The 19,980-nt window shown below is 41.5% G+C and overlaps 1 protein-coding gene across 1 annotated transcript in view; it reads left to right on the forward strand.

Moving 5' to 3' along the window:
- The window catches only part of NTSR2 (neurotensin receptor 2), a 117,691-nt gene that overhangs the window by 41,806 nt on the left and 55,905 nt on the right, over positions 1–19,980 (forward strand). Inside the window, exon 2 of the mRNA XM_082252226.1 lies at positions 19,007–19,283. Within this exon, the coding sequence (XP_082108352.1) occupies positions 19,007–19,283 (277 nt within the window). The remainder of the gene's footprint in view (positions 1–19,006; positions 19,284–19,980) is intronic.

Raw genomic sequence — 19,980 nt, forward strand, 5'->3', positions numbered from 1 at the left:
CAGACTATGCTAGGTCTAGAACAACTGAATGTGCACTGTCCATAGAAATGGAGAAGGGGAAAAAAGGGGACTTGGAGGATGGTTTTCCGTATTTTCTGTTATTCTTCTGTTGGCTATCATTGGGTCCCTTTAAGAAGCGTTGGTGCATTTACTGAAAGCTTTAGCACACCAGCATGCAGTATAGGTGCAGTACAGGCGTGGTATAGATGCAGTATAGGTGCAGTGTACCTAATGTTCTGCCTCCAGTAGGTCAGTTTGTGCTAGCAGTGTGTAACGCTCCTGCGTTTTACGTATGATGTGGATTTTCAGCTGCAGAAATATTCCACTTCAGTAGTCATGTAGAGAAATGCTGAGACACCATTACCAACTCTCAATGACTCATCATGTGTGGATGATCTCAATTCAGCAAGTAAATACACACACTCAATAAGATGTTTCCTAGAGTGACTTATGTATATAGTAACACAGTGATGATAGGCTGAAGAGACAGGTTGGGTAGAGATGGTAGATGACAGACACTTGAAAGGAAATGTTCTTGAAAGTAAGATAGTAGCAGATGGGATGCAGATAGGTTTTAGCAATCATGTATGGTAGTAGATGACAGAGTAGCAGGTGGACATACAAGAGAGATCAACCCAGTGCAAGAACAGGTGGTAGTAGGCTCAAGAGCTAGCAATCTTAGATAATGCAGATGTAGTAATAGTCCTTAGTATGCAGAGCTAGATAGTGTAAGCTTTAGTATAAAGGTTATAGAGGTTTCCCCTGTGGGGTACTTATCACTAATAGCAATGTAGCAGAGGAGAGGTTCGGCAAGAGCGGATGATCCGGTAGCGGGATACAGGGATCAGCGCAGCGTGGTTCCGACAGCGAGGTATGCTTGCAAGCATGTGAGCTTCAAGACAGGTTAGCATCAAGGCACAAAGCAGTTTGAATGAACACATGTGAGTGAGAGCCGGCGATCTAAATAGCCATCCAGTCCGGCACTCAGTGATGACAGCATCAGTCTTAAAGGTGTATGCGCACCTTACCAAAAGAGAATGGTGGGGCGCATACACTTATGAAAGAGTAATTAGGGTACCCAAAGGTACCAGAACATTACACAGTGTAAACAAAGGGCAGTGCCCTCTCACCAGTCCCTGTAGTGTGGCTTTGAGCTTTCACTGTAGAAAGGGGGCACCCTCAGTCTTTCCACAGAATGCATTCGCAAATATAGCAGTGGGAAGTAGAGGGTGAGAGGATGCTCTGATATCCCTGCAGCAATGGTGCAGATGCAATCCCTGCAGTCTGTGCTAAGTTCTCTAGGATGTCTCTGCTGGTCTGGCCTCTCAACAGTCTGGTCAGTATGCATCAGATGTGCTCTCATTGGTTCCATTGGTGCCAAGAGCAAGGGCCTAGCTGTGCAGTCTCAGAAAAGCAGCTCTGATGCTTCTCCTTGCCCCTTTGTCTCCTGCAAAGGGTCCATAAGCTCCACAATATAGCTTACTTCCTGGACTTCAAATCCCATGATCCTCAGCATTATACATAGGAATCCATAGGCTATAGTTCTCCCTCTGCTGACTGGAGGGGATAGTGCAACACAACATTCAACATAAGAGCAGAAAGTGCAAGTACACTGTAAAGAGGAAAATGTCTCCTTATACATCTTTCTGTAGCCCAGCACCTAGTTACATACATTTGATACATTTTTGAGTTTGTCCTACTCTTTTGAAACCTGTGATCCGTTTTGAATTTTTGCAGCCTTTCCCTTTACATATTCTGTTACATTTTTTTTCTGACTTTTATATGATGATAGTGTTCCTTCATTTTCATTATTTCACATTTTTAATTATTTCATTTTTTCATTTTTTTATTTTTAAATGCCATTAAACGTACACTATAAAAAGGTTTTGGGTGTACATACTGTATACCTAAACGTATGAAAGTTTTCATAGCAAGGTTCTTAAACCATAAAATGCATATATTTATGCACTGGTCAATGATTTGCATGTTAGTAGTAGATACTCTGCTTGTAGAATGAGATCAGAAATCCTTGGAAATATTCATGAAGTGCAGTCTTGCATCTATTCCATCCAAAATGTAAAAGAAAATTGAAAACTTGCTCCACCCATGTATACCTTCCCTTATTTATTTGAAATGTATATTCAGGGCCTGCCATTTTTACTTTGAATGGTGCAATACACTGGGGGACTTTAGCTGCCCTAAATGATCCTGGATTTCTAGTGAGCTAGCTCCACAAAGTAAGCCTGTTCTCAATGTATGCATTGCTATATAATGCCCCAGGTTAGCAGCTTATATCATTTAGAATTGGGGAGTACATTTTATTGAGGTTTTCGTAGTGCATCAGTTGACTTAACATACAGTGCCTTGAAAAAGTATTAATACCCCTTGAGATTTTCCACATTTTGTCATGTTACAACAAAAAACGTAAATGTATTTTATTGGGATTTTATGTGATAGACCAACACAAAGTGGCACGTATTTGTGAAGCGGAAGGAAAACGATAATTTTTTTTTTTAAATCTTTTACAAATAAATATGTGAAAAGTGTGGCGTTCATTTGTATTCAGCCCCCCCTAAGTCAATACTTTGTAGAACCACCTTTCACTGCAATTAGAGCTACAAGTCTTATGGTTATGTCTCTACCAGCTTTGCACATCTAGAGAGTTCAATTTTTGCCCATTCTTCATTGCAAACTAGCTCAAGGTCTGCCAGATTGGATGGAGAGCATCAGTGAACAGCAATTTTCAAGTCTTGCCACAGATTCTCAATTGGATTTAGGTCTGGACTTTGACTGGGTCATTCTAACACATGAATATGCTTTGATCCAAACAATTCCATTGTAGCTCTGGCTGTATGTTTAGGGTCGTTGTCCTGCTGTAAGGAGAACCTTTGCTCCAATCTCAAGTGTTTTCCAGACTCTAACAGGTTTTCTTCTAAGATTGCCCTGTATTTGGCTCCATCCATCTTCTCATCAACTCTGACCAGCTTCCCTGTCCCTGCTGAAAAAAAGCTTCCCCACAACATGATGCTGCCACCACCATGTTTCATGGTGTGTTCAGGGTGATGTGCAGTGTTAGTTTTCCGCCACGCATAGCGTTTTGCTTTTAGGCCAAAAAGTTAAATTTTGGTCTCATCTTACCAGAGCACCATCTTCCACTTGTTTGCTGTGTCCCCCACATGGCTTCTCGCAAACTGCAAATGGGACTTCTTATGGCTTTCTTTCAACAATGGCTTTCTTCTTGCCACTCTTCCTTAAAGGCCAGATTTGTGGAGTGCACGACTAATAGTTGTCCTGTGGAAAAATTCTCCTACCCGAGCTGTGGATCTGTGCAGCTCCTCCCAGAGTTACCATGGGCCTCTTGGCTGCTTCTCTGATTAATGCTCTCCCTGCCTGGCCTGTCAGTTTAGGTGGACGGCCATGTCTAGGTAGGTTTGCAGTTGTGCCATACTCTTTCCATTTTCAGATGATGGATTGAACAGTGCTCCATAAAATGTTCAAATCTTGATATTTTTTTTCATAACCTAACCCTGCTTTAAACTTCTCCACAACTTTGTCCCTGACCTGTCTGGTGTATTCCATGGCCTTCATGATGCTGTTTTTTTACTAAGGTTCTCTAACAAACCTCTGAAGGCTTCACAGAACAGCTGTTTTTATACTGAGATTATTTTACACACAGTGGACTTTTTACTAATTAAGTGACTTGTGAAGGCAATTGGTTCCACTAGATTTTAGTTAGGGTTATCAGAGTAAAGCGGCTCAATACAAATGCACACCACACTTTTCGGATAATTATTTGTAAAACATTTTAGTTATGTGCCATTTTGTGTTGGTCTATCACATAAAATCCCAATAAAATACATTAAAATTTTTGGTTGTAACATGAAAAAAAGGGGGAAAATTTCAAGAGGTATGAATACTTTTTCAAGGCATTGTATATTAGCAAATGTAGGCAACCTCTGTTTTTAATCTAAACTGGTATATACTGTTTAATTAAAGCGGTAGTATACTTCGCTTTTTAATTATTACCTACAGGTAAGCCTATAATAAGGCTCACCTGTAGATAAAATTAATATCTCCTAAACCTGGCCGGAACTGCAATGACGTCGCTCCCGCACAAGCGCGCCGGAGTTCACTTTCCGGCACATGCGCTCTGAAGCTCCGGCGTATCTTGCCAGACCTTCAGAGTTCCTTGCAGGAAAGTGAACTTTGGCGCACATGCGCGGGAGTGACGTCATTGCAGCTTCGGCCACTCACAGCCCCGGAAAAGACACCAAGGGAAGATGTCAGCTCCCTCGGTGGTGTCTGGGCGACCGTGTGGGGGCTTCGTTCTAAGGTAAGTATTTCATATTGTGCTAGTATGCGATTGTCCTGCAGGGTTTTTTTTTTGGGTTTTTTTTTACACAGGGGATACAACCACTTTAAGCTTTCAGTACTGATTAACTGGATGGAGCACTAGGGAAATTTTGTGCTGGCATGCAAAAACTATGACATTGCAATGACTTACAAGCTTGGCAACAGGATTTCAGTTTCTGATACCCAAAGTAAGGTCATTGCTGATTAAGTATTTGAGGCTCAAGCACATCTAATAATACTCAGCTTTCTCTCTCATTTCAAACAGAAAAATGAAAAGGCTACAATAGAATAAGTAACTGACAGAATAAGCGGAAAGGGCGTAACTGTAATTTTCTTGTTCAAATTTTTTTTAAAAGAAAGAACAGTGAATCACAACTGGATGCATCGGAGAGAAATATTCCTCCAAGATAGGAATGACAGCAGAAAGACATAATGCAGAGGTAGGGACCCAGCCCTATGTAACAAACATTAAAAAAAAAGGTGAAAAAAAACAGCAAAGTATAAACCGTTATGATAAAGCTACTCGGTGAGAGTTAGAGTGGGGACACTAAGGAAATTTTTAATAATTTGGATCTAGAAACCGATAAGATTCCTATTGTGGCACTGTCCCCATAGGGCTTGCTGTATGATGACTTGTTGGGCCTCCTCTGATTACCAGCAAACAGTCACTTAGGGCACAATTCACACATTCATCTTTATTACCAATAGCTCGTTGCTCAATTAACAGTCCAGGGGTATTGGATTTTAGTATTTATTGTGGAACTTGGATGGGAGAAGGGAATAGAGGGATACTCCCACTGGAACTATGTACATTAGATAAGGACAACTCTCACTTGGCCTCAACAGGTTGCTTGTGGAAGCAGTCTCACTGCTTAAACTATACTGCCACATGTATGGAAAGGGTTAAGTCTCCTTGCTCTTTCTCCAGCAATAGACTTGGTGATCTATTTTATCTTCAGGATACTCACTAGCATCCCCTTTACTGACATCCGTCCACTGACTCTTCCAGCTGCAGGGGTGGCCCCCCTCAGGTCAGGCCCCTTGACACAAATCTGTACTTACTGTACTGCAGAATCATGTCTTTCCAGTGTCTCCCCTTCCAGTCAGCTTTACAGGACCTCCGGGTTCAGTTCCTCTCTAGCTCTTTAGGCCCTGAGGTCAACCACCTGAGACTGCATGGCACTTCTACAGAGGAGGCAGCCGCCCCCTCCCTCCGGGACTCCGCTCTCCAGCTAAAAGACCCCTAACACATGTGCTTATGGAATTTTTTACAGTGTCCCAGCATGCACTGATACATTTTCCTCTGCCAATTTACAAGGGCTGTACTAAATGCCTGTGCACTCGTTTGTCAGGTTTCCTCCCACTGTCCAATATACCTCCCTATTGGACCAGTGTGAAACACTCTGCAGACAGAATGAGTTCCACCCGAGCACATTGAGCAGACCTCACTAGCAGATCCTGCTCTCTGGTAGGCAGAGAACAATATAGATATATCTGCAATCCCTCTGGTAAGCAGAAAGGATTCAAAACGATACTCTCTCTCTAGCACCTACCTTGGAGGGTGCTACACTAAAAACAGAGGTTAGTTACCGAGGGCTCTGGTCAGAGTCGCCCCGAGATAAACAGACAATCTAAGGGTCCTTAAAGAGGATAAGGGGGAGGAGAGTATGACAATGTGTAAAAAAAGTATACCACGCTAACAATGATAACCTGCAGCCAGCAAAAAACTAATGACAAAAAATATTGCAGCGCTGGTGATGTGAGAATAAATAACAATAAATGCGTGAAGTAAGATTGAAAACATACAGATCAATATGTGCAAAGGAAGCAAAAATTGTGCAAACATGTATTAAAGTGCATTGTGACATAAACCATAATGATGGTCATAAAGGTGCATATAAGTAATAAATGATTGAATGCATATAGTCCATCCAGTTTAAAGAGGTGAAAATATACAATGTTGTCTGTAGGAAAGTCCACCAAAAGTGCAAAGTGCAGAATCTCCTTTGAATAAAATATAGTGCTCTCTGGTATATGTGACGACCACCGGTAAATGAGGTAAGTAGGGGACTTACCAGATAATTAGGACCACGCATTTGAGGAGAAATAGTTGTCACTGTATTGCTGACGCTGGAATGCCTTCAGTACTCGGGGACCACCTCCAAACGCATTACAACATCCATATGGAAAGATCAATGGGTAACTGCTTGAGACCACGGCCAAGGTATCCTCTACAAGAGCTAAAAAAAATAGAAAGTTCACATAGTGTGTACCAATAAAGGAACCATTCATTTTAAAAGTAGGAACACTTACAGTATTGATGAGAAAAAAGTGCTTGTACATAGTAGTTAAAGTAGACGCAACACCTGTAGCTGACCCATTCATCTCACAAGACATCATCTGGAGTCTGCGTTACTTTAGGGCTACGTCGGTACACTACGTAGGGCTACATTGGTTCATGCAGGACAGATCTGCTAATTCCCACCACAGAAACTACAGTTACTCCCTTTTAGGATTACATAGTTACATTGTTTATAAGGTTAGAAAAAAGGACACAGGCCCATCCAGTTCAACCTATATGTGTGTGTATGTGATTTTTACTCTCTTAACAAGTTCCATACCCTTGTATATTCTGCTTCCTAAGAAAGAAATCTAAACATTTTTTGAAGTTGTCGTCATCTATTACCACTTCCTAGGTGAGGGAATTCAAAATGTTAACTGCTCTAACAGTAAAGAACACTTTCTGCAATCCAAGATTAAACCATGGTCATGTGTCCTTTTCAGAACCATAGAGTAAACCGTTTATTACAGTTACTGAAGTCACCTTTAAAATATTTGTACATTGTAATCATATCCCCTGTAGCGCTACCCCCCGCAGGAGCCATGGGATAGGATGGGTTCTCTGTTCTTTGCCTCAGCCTTCTCAAGAACTTTAGCCCCTCTGCACACCAGGTTGAGTGTACAAACATAAAATATCACAGGACATCACTGAAAGTAATACTTAATACCCAATAGTAGTGCTTTATCAAAGAACACAGGCACTAAACCAGATAGTAGGCAAACTGAATATACTCTTACTCAATAGGGTTGGTAACTAGGCATGCATAAAACATATTAAACTCTGAAAAGAAAGAAACAAATGGCGCACCAGCCTAGTGCATTACCTCTGTGATATTTTACCATAAAAAGAAATGTATACACATCATACTTACAAACAGGATAAAATATCAAGCGAAATATGTGTTATAAGTCCACCAGATACTCCACTCAGCATGGTCTGCTGATTAATCACAGTTATGGAATGATACGTCCAAATAGAGCTGACACGTTTCAGGGGGTAGTCCCTCTTCTTCAGAGCTGGATTTGGAATGCAGGTAGCTGGTCTTTATATACTAACAAAAACATATGACCTCTAATGCAAGCCCCTTTCACAATGGATGGGCTAATGAGATCTGTATTGATAAGAAATGTATTAGCATACAAAAGTGATTGACAGTAAGGACTAGGCATAAGAAGACATTTGGCATTCAGATCAGCATAAACATAAGCAACACCTCAAGTGCAGCAGTGAGCAGTAGTAAAGTTTGATCTACTGAATGCTGCAACTTTACTGCCACATTTAATTTATAGTGGTGATGCTAGTCCTAGATCAACTGGGTTTGAAATTTCCAAAAAAAAAAAGAGGAGGATGGTTTTAGAAAGGGCAAGGGAACAAAAGATGTTCTTCTGCCAGCTATCATTTAGGCCTTTTAAGAGCATCTTTGAACTTAATGACAGTCCCAGGTAACCTCCATAAAGTATAGGTACAGTAAAGTCTCAGTAAAGGTGCAAGGTAGATGTGAATTGGATGCGAAAAAGGTTTGGTACAATGCGGTTGGTATAGGTGCAGTCTAGGTTTGGAATAAGTGTGGTATAGAGTGCGGTATGGCCTGGATACACTTAGTGTCCTGCTCTCAGTGACTTTGCCCCTGCTAGCAGTATCAGCTATGAGCGAATAGCCCTCTCACCAGTCCCTGGGATATTTGTGGTGACCTCTCACTTTAGAAAGGAGGGCCCCCTCAGTATCTCCCCAAAATACTCCGGTGATGAGTGATGGGAAGCAGAGGGTGAGTGGATGCTCCACTCCCTGCTGTAGCGGTGCAGGTGCTGTGATGTGGGTGGTGCTGTGCTGCCCCTGGGTGTTCATCATTCCCAGTCTCAGGCTTGGATCTCCACTGATATGGTCCCCAGCTGGTAGGCATATATCTAGACAGAGGTGATCTCCCTCTAACTTCCTTGTGCCCAGAGTAAAAACTTTCCACGGCAGCCTTAAAATCCTCTCTCCACTCCTCTTATTGCTCAGTGCCTGCTGCCAGCTGACGTCACTGAGCCAGTCCAGACTCTAAAAGGATCACAACTTTAATGTTGAGATCCACCCAGATGCCTGTCCATCAGGTGGCTCCGCTTCCCATCGTGCTCCAGCCATACCCGCCCATTTCACAGCCAGGCGCTCCAATGAGCGCTGGAGGGGCAGATCATCAGTCATGTGATCGCTCAGTTCTCGGTCTTAGAGCTGGCAGCATTGGACTAATAATGCAACCACCTAGGTGAGCAAAAATATATATTTTTTGGAATTCCCATACCTCTCTCTTAAGCACCTCTTCTCCACCAGAGTCAATAACTGTAATGTATTTAATCGATCCACATAGCTGAGATCCTCCATATCCCTAATTCATTTTCTTGAACTCTTTCTAACCTAACAGCATCTTTACTTATATTTGTTGGCCAAAACTGAACTGCATATTCAATTGTGATGGCAGATTGTGACCATTCCTGCTGCTATCAGTAGGAAGGAGAAAATGCATGGCTACAGATTGTACAAATCTGTGCATTTTCCTCAATGTCACTGTAGCAGGTGACTGACATGACATAAAGTAATCACCATTTCTACTACTTCCCCAACAAGGTATCTCTTGAGATTAAATTCTCATCCTAATTCCTTTTTAATAAATTCAGTTGGCTAAAGAGCTTTTTATGTGCAAATATGACACATAACCTTCCTAAGTGCAGAATTAATTACTGCACCAGCTGCCTCATTCACGCCAGATTTTATTAATGTTCATGTGAAAAACTGTCTTCCAGTGGGAGTTGGAAAAATAAGAAGTTAGTGTAAATTGCAGAACATAGGCTAATTAAATATGATAGTCCAAAGGGCAACAAAGAAGCACAAACTCCAATAACTAATTGCGACCAATTTTCTTTTAACTTTTAACTAATCATTGGATACATGTAAAAAAAAAAAAACTAAACTAAAAGGCCAGATTTCCTTTATTTATTTATTTATTTATTTATTTATTTATTTATTTATTGCTGAAGATCTTCAACAGGAGAGAGGTTCAGGGTCATAAGATCCCAAAAATGGGAGGACAACCTTATCACTAATCTTCTAAATGGCAGCTTTTCCTAGAGGTAACAGGGAATGGCCATTGTATCTAGGACCCTACAGAAGCAAACCATATAGCAACCTCTGGCACTTAGTTTTCTTCTGGCAATTGCACAACTAGTCCCCAGCAAGGTCTTTACTCACACTGTCCCACGAACTGTCCGCCACCCAGCATCCACAGATAGATCCTCAGTGAGGGAGATAACAAGATCATTCTGTAAACCAGGCTTTCAGTGTAGTGCCCTCCAGTATGCACCAGTAATCTTCTCCAGGTTCTCAGCCTAACACATGTGGACCAGACTGCAATTTATTGGGTGTTAGTAAAGCTACCTCTAGGGACAGAAGTCCCAAGAGCACCGGAACCCACCCTGGAGGAAAAATAATGCTCTGGCAAGGTTTCCCAAACAATTGTCACCTCTCCTGCCACCTTCTGGATGCCTCCTTCTAGGGATTGTCTGGGGCATGATAATTATTCACACTAATCATTTGACTCTCCTTGCCCTATTCTCTGGAAACTTCTTTCAGAGGCAGGTGGAAGGAATCAAACTCTCAGCTAAGGAAACCCCGAACATACCAAAACAATCAATCATCACTCCACTCACTACAGTGAAGCCAAGAACTAAATTTAACTACACCAGTATAATCAATGAGCTCATGGATTGTTGGGTTTTGATCAGTGGCCAAGGTACAAGCTCTAAGTATTTTGGCCACAATAAACTTCCCTTGGAGCAGCTGAAAAATGTGCTAAGATGCAAAAATGCACGTATTGTACAATTTTCTTTCTCCTATAACTAGCTTTCAATTGGCTAAAAACAATTTAAAAAGCTAAAGCAAAAAGACCAGAAAACATACTCAAAAAATCCTGTAAAGATGTCCAAAAACACTCAGCTAAAGTGTGAATGTTACTGCAATGCAGTTATGTAGCATCCTTGGATTACTTGAATAATGTGTTCGGCGGTGGTTGGAGCTTGCTAGATACAAAGCACCCACGCATCCTGGTTAGATTTAGTACATCAATACTTTGTTTTATATTGGTGTTTTCAACATAGTAATTTATCATTGGAACTTTAAAAGAAAAAGTAGGGGAGCTTTCACACTGCTTCATTGGAAAAACGCTGTAAAAATGCATATGCATTATTACTGCGTTTTTTTTATCAATTTTTGCTGCGTTTTCTGGACTCCTGACTCCAATCATTCATTTTGTATCTGTTTTTGGTGCCTTTTCTATAGAAATCAGTGGGAGCTTTAAAAAGCACACCAAAGATGTGGAATGCCAGACTTTTGAAAATGCATGACACTGGCAGCGCACGGATTCAAGGAGTTCCTAAGGACTAAAAGGGATACATTTTTCATGCATTTTTCTTTCACTTCTTCTTTACCCCAAAAGCATTAAAACAGATCAGTGTAAACGGGTCCTAAAGGAAGTATATTTTACTCTAAATTATTTTTGGAGATTCTGTAATAACTGGTAGAGTACCAGATGGTTGCCTTTGTAGGATTGATATTTGAAGGATTAATGAGTAATATAGGAGTTCATGAAAGTAACACTGTCGTTGATTTATTGAAAACAGATGTAGTATATCTGGACTTTGCTAAAGCATTTCATATGGTTGCTTATAGAAACCAGTGTGTAAATTAACGTCTGCTGGTTTATAAAAATAAAGTGTGTGAAAGGCCAGAAACTGGTTACAATTGCAAAATTAGCTATTTTGATGTAAACAGCAAGTCTAAGAGTCCTTTCACACTGAGGCGGCTTTCAAGTGCTTTGGTGCTAAAAAAAAAAAAAAGCGCCTGAAATGCTTACGAAAACCTATTCCCAAAAAAATCAATGAATACTTTCACACTGGGGCGGTGAAAAAAAATCCTGCAAGCAGAAATTTTGAAGCATGTTTGGAGCACTAAAAAAAAGCACCTCAAAAACACCCCTCTCCATTAAAATGAATAGGAAGCGCCTCAAAAGCGCTTCAAAAGCATCTCAAAATGGTTCTAAAAGCTTTTTAAGTTTTTTTTTGAGTCACGTGTCCTTAAAAAAAAGTGCACTCCTAACGCCTGAAAAGTGCTCAGCGTTTTATGGGCAGTTTTCAAGCACCTCAAAAATGCTTCTGATTAAAAATCAATGAATGCTTTCACACTTGGGTGGTGCGCTGGTAGTGCGGTGAAAAAAATCCAGCATGCAGCATTTTTGAAGCATGTGTGGAGAGCTAAAAAACGCCCCTCTCTATTGAAATGACTAGGAAGCGCCTGAACAGCGATCAAAAAGCGGCTCAAAATGCTTTTTGGAGATATTTTTGAGTCATGTGTCCTTTAACCTCCCTGGCAATCTGATTATGTCAGGATTTCTGTGCTAAAAGTGGTACATTGTTTTGCATGGAAATCTGTTGTTTTACATTTTAAAACTTAACTCCCCCTGCGATGCCGGCACCTGTCTACCGGTTCCCTTCCCTGTGAGTGTTGCGACGCAGGGGGGGGAAACGGCGGCAAATTCAAAAGTGTAAATACACGAAATAACATTATACAAAGCTGTGATCCTAACAGATTACACTGTATCATGACATTTCAGCACAGGATTGCACCTGGTGACTTTTCCAGTGCCCTTCCTGTGCTTTTCCAGTTCTTTGTGTCTGAAAAATTAAGAATGACCGTGGCATCCAAAAAGCATTCTTTTTGCCAAAAAGCGCTTTTAGACGAACTGGAAAACAGCGACAGCAAAACTGAGTTACTTGAAGAACTGAGCGATAGCGATTCGAGCAAAAATTCGTCATCAGGTATGGAAAGTGACGACAGCGACGATTCTGATCGTGCACAGATTGGGGAGAGAGTGTGAGGACGATAGGGAGGACGGCGGGGAGGATGGCGGGGGATCGCAGGGAAGGTGAGTAACATTCTGGGGTAATCCCGTGTGTGGCTGGGGGTTACCGCTTTTGGAACTGAAAGTTAACCCCGAGCCTCACTCGTTAATACCGCCAGGGGGGTTAAAAAGCACCCTGCAAATGCCTGAAAATCTCCTGAAAAGCGCAGCAAAAGCGCTCAGTGTTTTATGGGCAGTTTAGAAGTGCCTCAGTGTGAAAGGGCTCTAACTAAAGGCTCCTACAAACCTGACGAAAATCGGACGAAATATCCTCCGATTTTTCTCTCTTGCTCAGCGGTCATAACCGTTTTTAGTTGACCGTGCATAATGTTCACAAAATTTCTCGTCCATTTTTTTTTTTTTTTGGGACTTCTGGGTCGTCAGCAACTTCAGATCATATGCGGTCTTTCATATCCGATTTTTCGCGGACGTACTGCATACACATTAAACGAAAATTGGTCGTCTGGGGACGGACGATAAAAATTTTGGTGTTGGTCCCTCCGATTTTTTTCGTTGAAAATGTCAGCATCGGCTGCTGAAAGTTGTGTACACACTAGCCGAAAATCGTATGATTTTACCTCGGACGGGAATTATCGGCAGATTTTCTACTAGTGTGTACCCCACTTAAGTCCAGTGTTATATTGCACCAGTCTAGCCTAGCCCCTTTTATCAGTAATCAGATGACCTCTTTGTGGCACAGGAGAGGCACATCCACTTTAGGATCCATGCAGCTTCTAACACGCAGAGTTTTTTTTTTAATCCATCAAGACTAAAATTTTGCAAATTTGTTAAAACGGTGTCTAGTAGAAACTCTTGGAGTTACATAACTATAATTTGTAAGAAGCATCAAGCTGCTTGCTTTCATTTTGTCCACAGGTCTTTGGGGTTGATTCAATAAGCTTTACCGCATGTGGCAAGAGTATCATGTTACTCATTTGCATAGATTATCGCATGCTGTAAATAAAGTCCAATTCATTAAAAAAATAAAAAATAACTATTTTGAAGTAAACAACGAAAAAAAAAAAAATGTGTTGGTAAATATCGCAAAAAATCATGCGGTAATCTGTTAAATCCAATTCCCAAACAAAACTGGAGCTAAAAAAAGGTGTGATATTTAACACCACCCTTTTGGTGGCGGTAACCAATGCGGCAGCAGAAAGAGGGGCCTATTTAAACACTCAGAAAGGGGCATTCCACCCACCAAGAGCCTAATTCAACCCACAGAACACCCACAGAAAGGGGCCTAATTACACCCACAGAATACCCACAGGAAGGGGTACTATTCCACAGAAAGGGGTGCAATACTAGGGATCTATGTGTGCATCACCCTTTATGTATTAGGGTCCACCCTTTATGCATTGCTATTTTGGTACCTTATGTGATCCAATGCTTTAATTGGTTGTTAACTTATGGTTCCTCATTTGATTTATTTTAAACAATGTCTGAATAAAATAATATAAACTTTATCATTTTTTTTTTTCTTTATATACCCATATCATTTTTCTTTTCTGGTCCATTTCCCTTCAAAGTTTTTTCATTTACCTCTGGGTATCATAAAGTCCTAATTCCTCTTTCCATCCCACTGTGGATTTCTGCATTGTCCTTGAGGCATTGATACCCCCTTACATTTTCCAATTTTGGAACCTAGCTGCATTTATAGGAGTGCAATACTACCCTCAGAGAGGGGTCTAATTCCACCAGGGGGCATTGATACCCTCTTACATTTTTTCCAATTTTCCAATATTTTGGAACCTAGCTGCATTTATAGGGGTGCAATACTACCCTCAGAGAGGGGTCTAATTCTAATTCTGTGTGTCCACCAGCAGTGGACACACAGAAATGTGCATTATATATCACGAGTGCACAAGTATTATTTTTTTGTTACGTGTTAACATGTTAAAACATAAAATGTAATAAGGAAATGACCTTACACATCCCTTAACCACCGTCATGTGCGATAAATACTGCATGAGAAAATGTGGTAGGTACCGAACAATCGAAAAAAATACAGCATTCGTTATTTAATGCTAAATTCTAAGTGAATTGAACTTTCACAACTGATTTACTGCCTGCATTTTTTTTACTGCATTTTATTTGCCGTTATTTAACTGTTAGTGAGCCGACCCCTTTGTCTCCCTGTGCTATACATGACTCTACCTTTTCTCTCCAACCCACAACAGCACATGACAACACTTTTCTTCCACTTGCTTTTGTAATAAGGCCTTTTCTTTCCTCTGAAAGAAGGTCCTATGGGTTATAGGATGGTTGTGTATATGTGTATATTGCTGTGAAGGTAGAGGAAACACAGTGGCTATTGGCTAAGTGGTTAGCACTTCTGCCTAGCAGCACTACGGTTGTTGGTTTGAGTCCCAACCATGGCACTACCTGCCATGGAGTTTGTTTGTTCTCCCTGTGCCTGTGTGGATTTCCTCCCACACTCCAAAGACATACTGGTAGGTTAATTGGCTCCTGTCTAATTTGGCCCTAGTATGTGTCTGTATGAATGTGAGTTAGGGACCTTAGATTGTAAGTACCTGTAAAAAATAAACTTCAATTTTCATTTACATGTACAAGAAAAATCTCCAACTTCTGAAGCCATGGTTGTGTCTTCTGGTGCTTGACATCTGAAGGCAGGACACAGGAGACATAGCGTCTTGTTCAAAAACCTGTGTATTTCACATATAACAAATGGCTCCAGTCTCCCTTAAAAAAATACACATTAACCACTTTACGACCGCCCGCCGCAGATATACTGCGGCAGGCAGCCGCTCCTGGGCAAAGGAGGCTAGGGGCGAGCGCGTGCTGCCCCTGGCATGCTCCCACCCCCGCTCGTCAGTGGGGAAGCCGATGCGTGTGTCAGGCGGCTCCAATTGCTGCCTGACACCTGCGATCGTTCCCCACTGAGAGAGAAGAACGGTCAGCTGTTGTAAACACAGCTGACCGTTCTTCTCCCTGGAATAGTCATAGAGCCCCTGTGATCCTTCTATATAGCATCACAAATCTCTATGATCATTTCAAAAGCCCCGCCCCCCACAGTTAGAATCACTCCCCTAGGTTTACGTTTAACCCCTTGATCACCCATAATGTTAACCCCTTCCCTGAAAGTGTCATTATTACAGTAGCAGTGCATATTTTTAGCACTGATTACTGTAGTAATGTCACTGGTCCCCCCAAAAGTGTCAAACATGTCAGTCAGGGGTCCGATCTGTCTGCCGCAACATCGCATTCCTGCAAAAAAACGCAGATTGCAGCCAATACTAGTAAAAAAAACAATAAAAATGACATAAATCTTTCCCGTAGTTAACCACTTTACTACCAGTCACGTAACCTCTACGTGATCAGACTTTGAGTGGTTATACCGGGATGATGCCTCTAGCTAGAGGCATCATCCCGGTACCGTTGTTTGAAGCCGACGGTCGGCTTTCCGTCGGTAACGATCGATGCGGCTCGGGAGCCGCTCGATCGTTACCCGGGGGGGCGGGAGGGGACGTCCCCCCCCTCCCGCCGCCTTCCGCGGCTTTGCTCGGGGCTACCGTCCCACCGGGAGCCCCGAGCACCCAGCCGGCACGTCCGCCGGCTGGATGGAGTCCCGATGAATGCCGGAAACGGCATCGATCGGGTCTCCGATGACGTAACCCGGAGGCGGCGTCCATGACGTCACGTCCGGGTTACTGTGCTGCAAAAGGCGGCAGATTTGAAAAACGGCTGTATGCAAAAATGCCGTTTTCGGCGTTTTGCATACAGGGAAGTGTAGTGGAGGGGTCTAGGGTCTTTTAGACCCTCGATCCCTCCATAAAGTGTACCTGTCACGACATATTGCTGTCACCAGGGATGTTTACATTGCTTGTGACAGCAATAAAAGTGATCAGATTTTTTTTTTTTTAAAAACCTGTAATAAAGTTTAAAAAAAAAGAAAAAATAAATAGGAAAAAAAAAAAAAAAAAAATTTAGCCGTCCCCGTCACCGTTAGCTCGCGCACAAAAAAAAACGTATACGCAAGTCGAGCCGCAAATGAAATCGCTGTTCAAACCACACATGTGAGGTATCGCCGCGATCGCCAGAGCGTGGGCAATAATTAAAAAAAAAGAGCTACACTCTAACTCTAAACTGGTAACCGTTAAATAAATTTAAAGCGTCGCAGATTGAGATCTCTATTGACCGTAGTTTGTCGCCATCCCACGGGGGGGCGCAATTTTAAACCGTAACATGTTTGGTATCTATTTACTCGGCGTGACATCATCTTTCACAATATACAAAAAAAATGGGCTAACTTTACTGTTTAGTATTTTTTAAATGCAGTGAAATGTGATTTTTCAAATTTTTTCCAAAAAAATGGCGTTTTAAAGACCGCTGCGCAAATACCGCGTGACAAAAAATTTTGCAATGACCGACATTTTATTCTCCAGAGTCTTTGCTAAAAAAATATATATAATGTTTGGGGGTTCTAAGTAGTTTTCTAGGAAAAAATACTGGTTTTAACTTGTGAACAAAAAGTGTCCGAAATAGGGCTGGGGCTAAAGTGGTTAATAGACGCGATAACCTTTGCGCAAACCAATCAAAATACACTTATTGCGATTTTTTTCCTTTTTTTTACCAAAAATATGTAGCAGAAAACAAATTGGCCTAAAATGTTAAATTTTGATTTTTAATTTTTTTTTTTTTGAGAATGTCATATAGCAGAATGTGAAAAATATTGTTTTTTTTTTTTTAAATGTCGCACTTTTTAGTTTATAGCACAAAAAATAAAAATCACACAGGTGATCAAATACCACCAAAAGAAAGCGCTATTTGTGGGAAAAAAAGGACATCAATTTTATTTGGGTACAGCGTCGCACGACTGTGAAATTATCCATTAAAGTAACAGCGCCGAATCGCAAAATAGGGCCTGGTCATTAAGGGGGTAAATCATTCCGGTCTTAAAGTGGTTAAAGTGTTTCTTTAGTCCAAATTTTTGGCAAAAAAAAAAACAAAAATGTCTTTTTAGTTTTGAATAGAATAGGAAAGAGTTAGAACCATTTGTTTTATTACTGTATTACTGTTTATTACTATATCCCCACTTAATTACTATAGGGCAGGTTTATTGAAAACTGGAGAGTGCAAAATCTGGTGCAACTGTGCAACTTCGGCTTGTTCAATTAAAGCGTTTGTTACCCTAAAAAAAAAATCCTGTTCCCTTAAAGCATGTTACACAGCATAGTGCTTGTGCTGTGTCATTTGGCCGCTTGTAACACCTTAAAAACCTGGCTGATCCTGTCAGTTTCTACCCTCCTACCTGTAAACTGACCACGATATAGCATTGTTGCTGAGCCCTGACACTGTGGTCAGTGTACGTGCCTCCATCATCCGCAGCTCTGCACTGTCCTCCTCTCTGCTGCTCTCCCTCCTCCCTCCACGCCTGCCTGCTCGTGTCAGTAGCCATCCCCTCTCCTCCTGCTGCTCTCATATTTACTTTAAGATCATCCCATTCCCTCTGTAATACAACAATAACTGCCCCTGTGTCTGTGTTATAGAAAAAATATGTGATATGTACCTATATCAGAGGGGCTCCCAGGGATCATGTGACCGCTCGGCTCTCTCTCTCTCCTCTCTTCCCCTCCTCCCCGGTAACATCAGTTGCAGTGTTCAGCCCCGTTCACTGGAGCTGTCAACCGGACAGAGAAGAGAGCCGAGGGGTCAGCTGAGCACTGGGAGCCGCTCTGATTTAGGTACAGAACTACATATTTTTTCTATAAGACAGGCACAGGAAATGTATTGTTTTATTACAGAGGGGATTAGATAATTTTATATAGGTGACTTAACAACCACATTAAACTTTGATTAAAAAAAAAAAAAAAACATGGAAGCTGATTGGTTTCTATGCAGAGCTGCACCAGATTTTGCACTCTCTAGTTTTAGTAAATCGAACCCTATGTCTCTTTATTTGTACTCATGACCTTTTGCAATGGGACAGAAAGTGATGGAAAATTCAAATTTGCTGTTATTGAACAGTACGTGAGGGTCATTTTCAAGAGATTCCCTCTCCTTTTGTATTCTGTCTCCAGTGTCTCCTCTGTTCCAGAAGGACATAAGAAAAAAACTGGAAAAAAAACCTGTGTTTTAACTCTTCTATTCCCTCTTAGTCACAAAAAGACTTCCAGATGAATGTTTTCTGCATTGGAAGAGGTATCATACTAAGTTCTCTGAGCACTTAGGAACAGAATATCTAAAGCAGAGGTCCACATACTTTGACCCTTTGTTTGCATTTTACTATTTTAAGTGTTACTTTTTCATAGTTGAGTGACGTTTACCATTCTTAGTATTTGAATGTAGGTTAGGAACTGACACAGGTTGGAACCTCTGCTCTATGCCATAGACCATCCTAAATTTATTTTCTGTCATTTTAGGTCAATGCATTTGTTTCCTTTGTCCTTCCGGTTACGCTGATTGGTGGTCTGAACTGCATCACAGTAAGCCATCTCGTGTCCCTGCGTTCTCGCTCAAGTCTGATTGTCCATTGCTCCTGCAAGAGCCCTCGGGCTTCCAAGGAAGTGCGCAAATCTCAGTCTTCACCCAGCAATCTATCCAGGATTCCCGTTGAAGGAACCAGCAGGAAGAAGAACCTCACGGTGTCCAGTGAACCCAACCGTATACAGTCACTGCAACACAGCATTTACATGCTCAGTTAAGGAAGTCCTTTTCTTTTGTCGTTTAAATGTTTTAAAGCTGATCTTGCATCAAAATGCTGAAGCTTCCTAAAGAAGCTGGTATGAAATCCAACCACTTCTAATCAAAACATCAGCGCTGGGTTGAATAACCATTTAAAGCATACTATGCATCAGAATGCAAGGTCTACTTAATAGTTAGGTCCCCCAACCCCCATGTGAATATGCAGAATTACAAATTACAGATTATAAAAAAGGCAAACATTTTCTTACCTTACACTCTGGCTTCCACCCGCAGTGCCTATGCGAGGATTATGTCACAAGCCTACAAGTGCTGGAGTGTCTTTTCCTTAAATTTGGGAGCCTCTTTGTAGCACTGCTGGTGAGGGCTGTGGTGTAAAAGTATATATATTTTTTTTAATTTTTCATACTAATAAGCAGAGCTTGCATTCCCCTGCTACAATAGGACTGTTTCTACTACTTCTGCTGCATTCTGGGTAATGTAAGTGAATTAAAGTTGAACTCCAGGACTGAGCTTTATTCCGTAGTTACATTGGTCCAGCTTGGCACAATGTAAGTATTCATATCTCATACCTCATGGGCCACTGGGGCAGCTAAAAATCACTGTAGTAGTAAACACTACTACTGTGATAGACACTATGTGCTGGGTCCTACTGGGGTTCTGTGTGAGTGGCTTCCCCTCTGCACACAGAGCA

The sequence above is a fragment of the Pelophylax lessonae genome, assembly GCF_965119305.1.
Source record: "Pelophylax lessonae genome assembly, chromosome: 3".
Classification (NCBI taxonomy): Eukaryota; Metazoa; Chordata; class Amphibia; order Anura; family Ranidae; genus Pelophylax; species Pelophylax lessonae.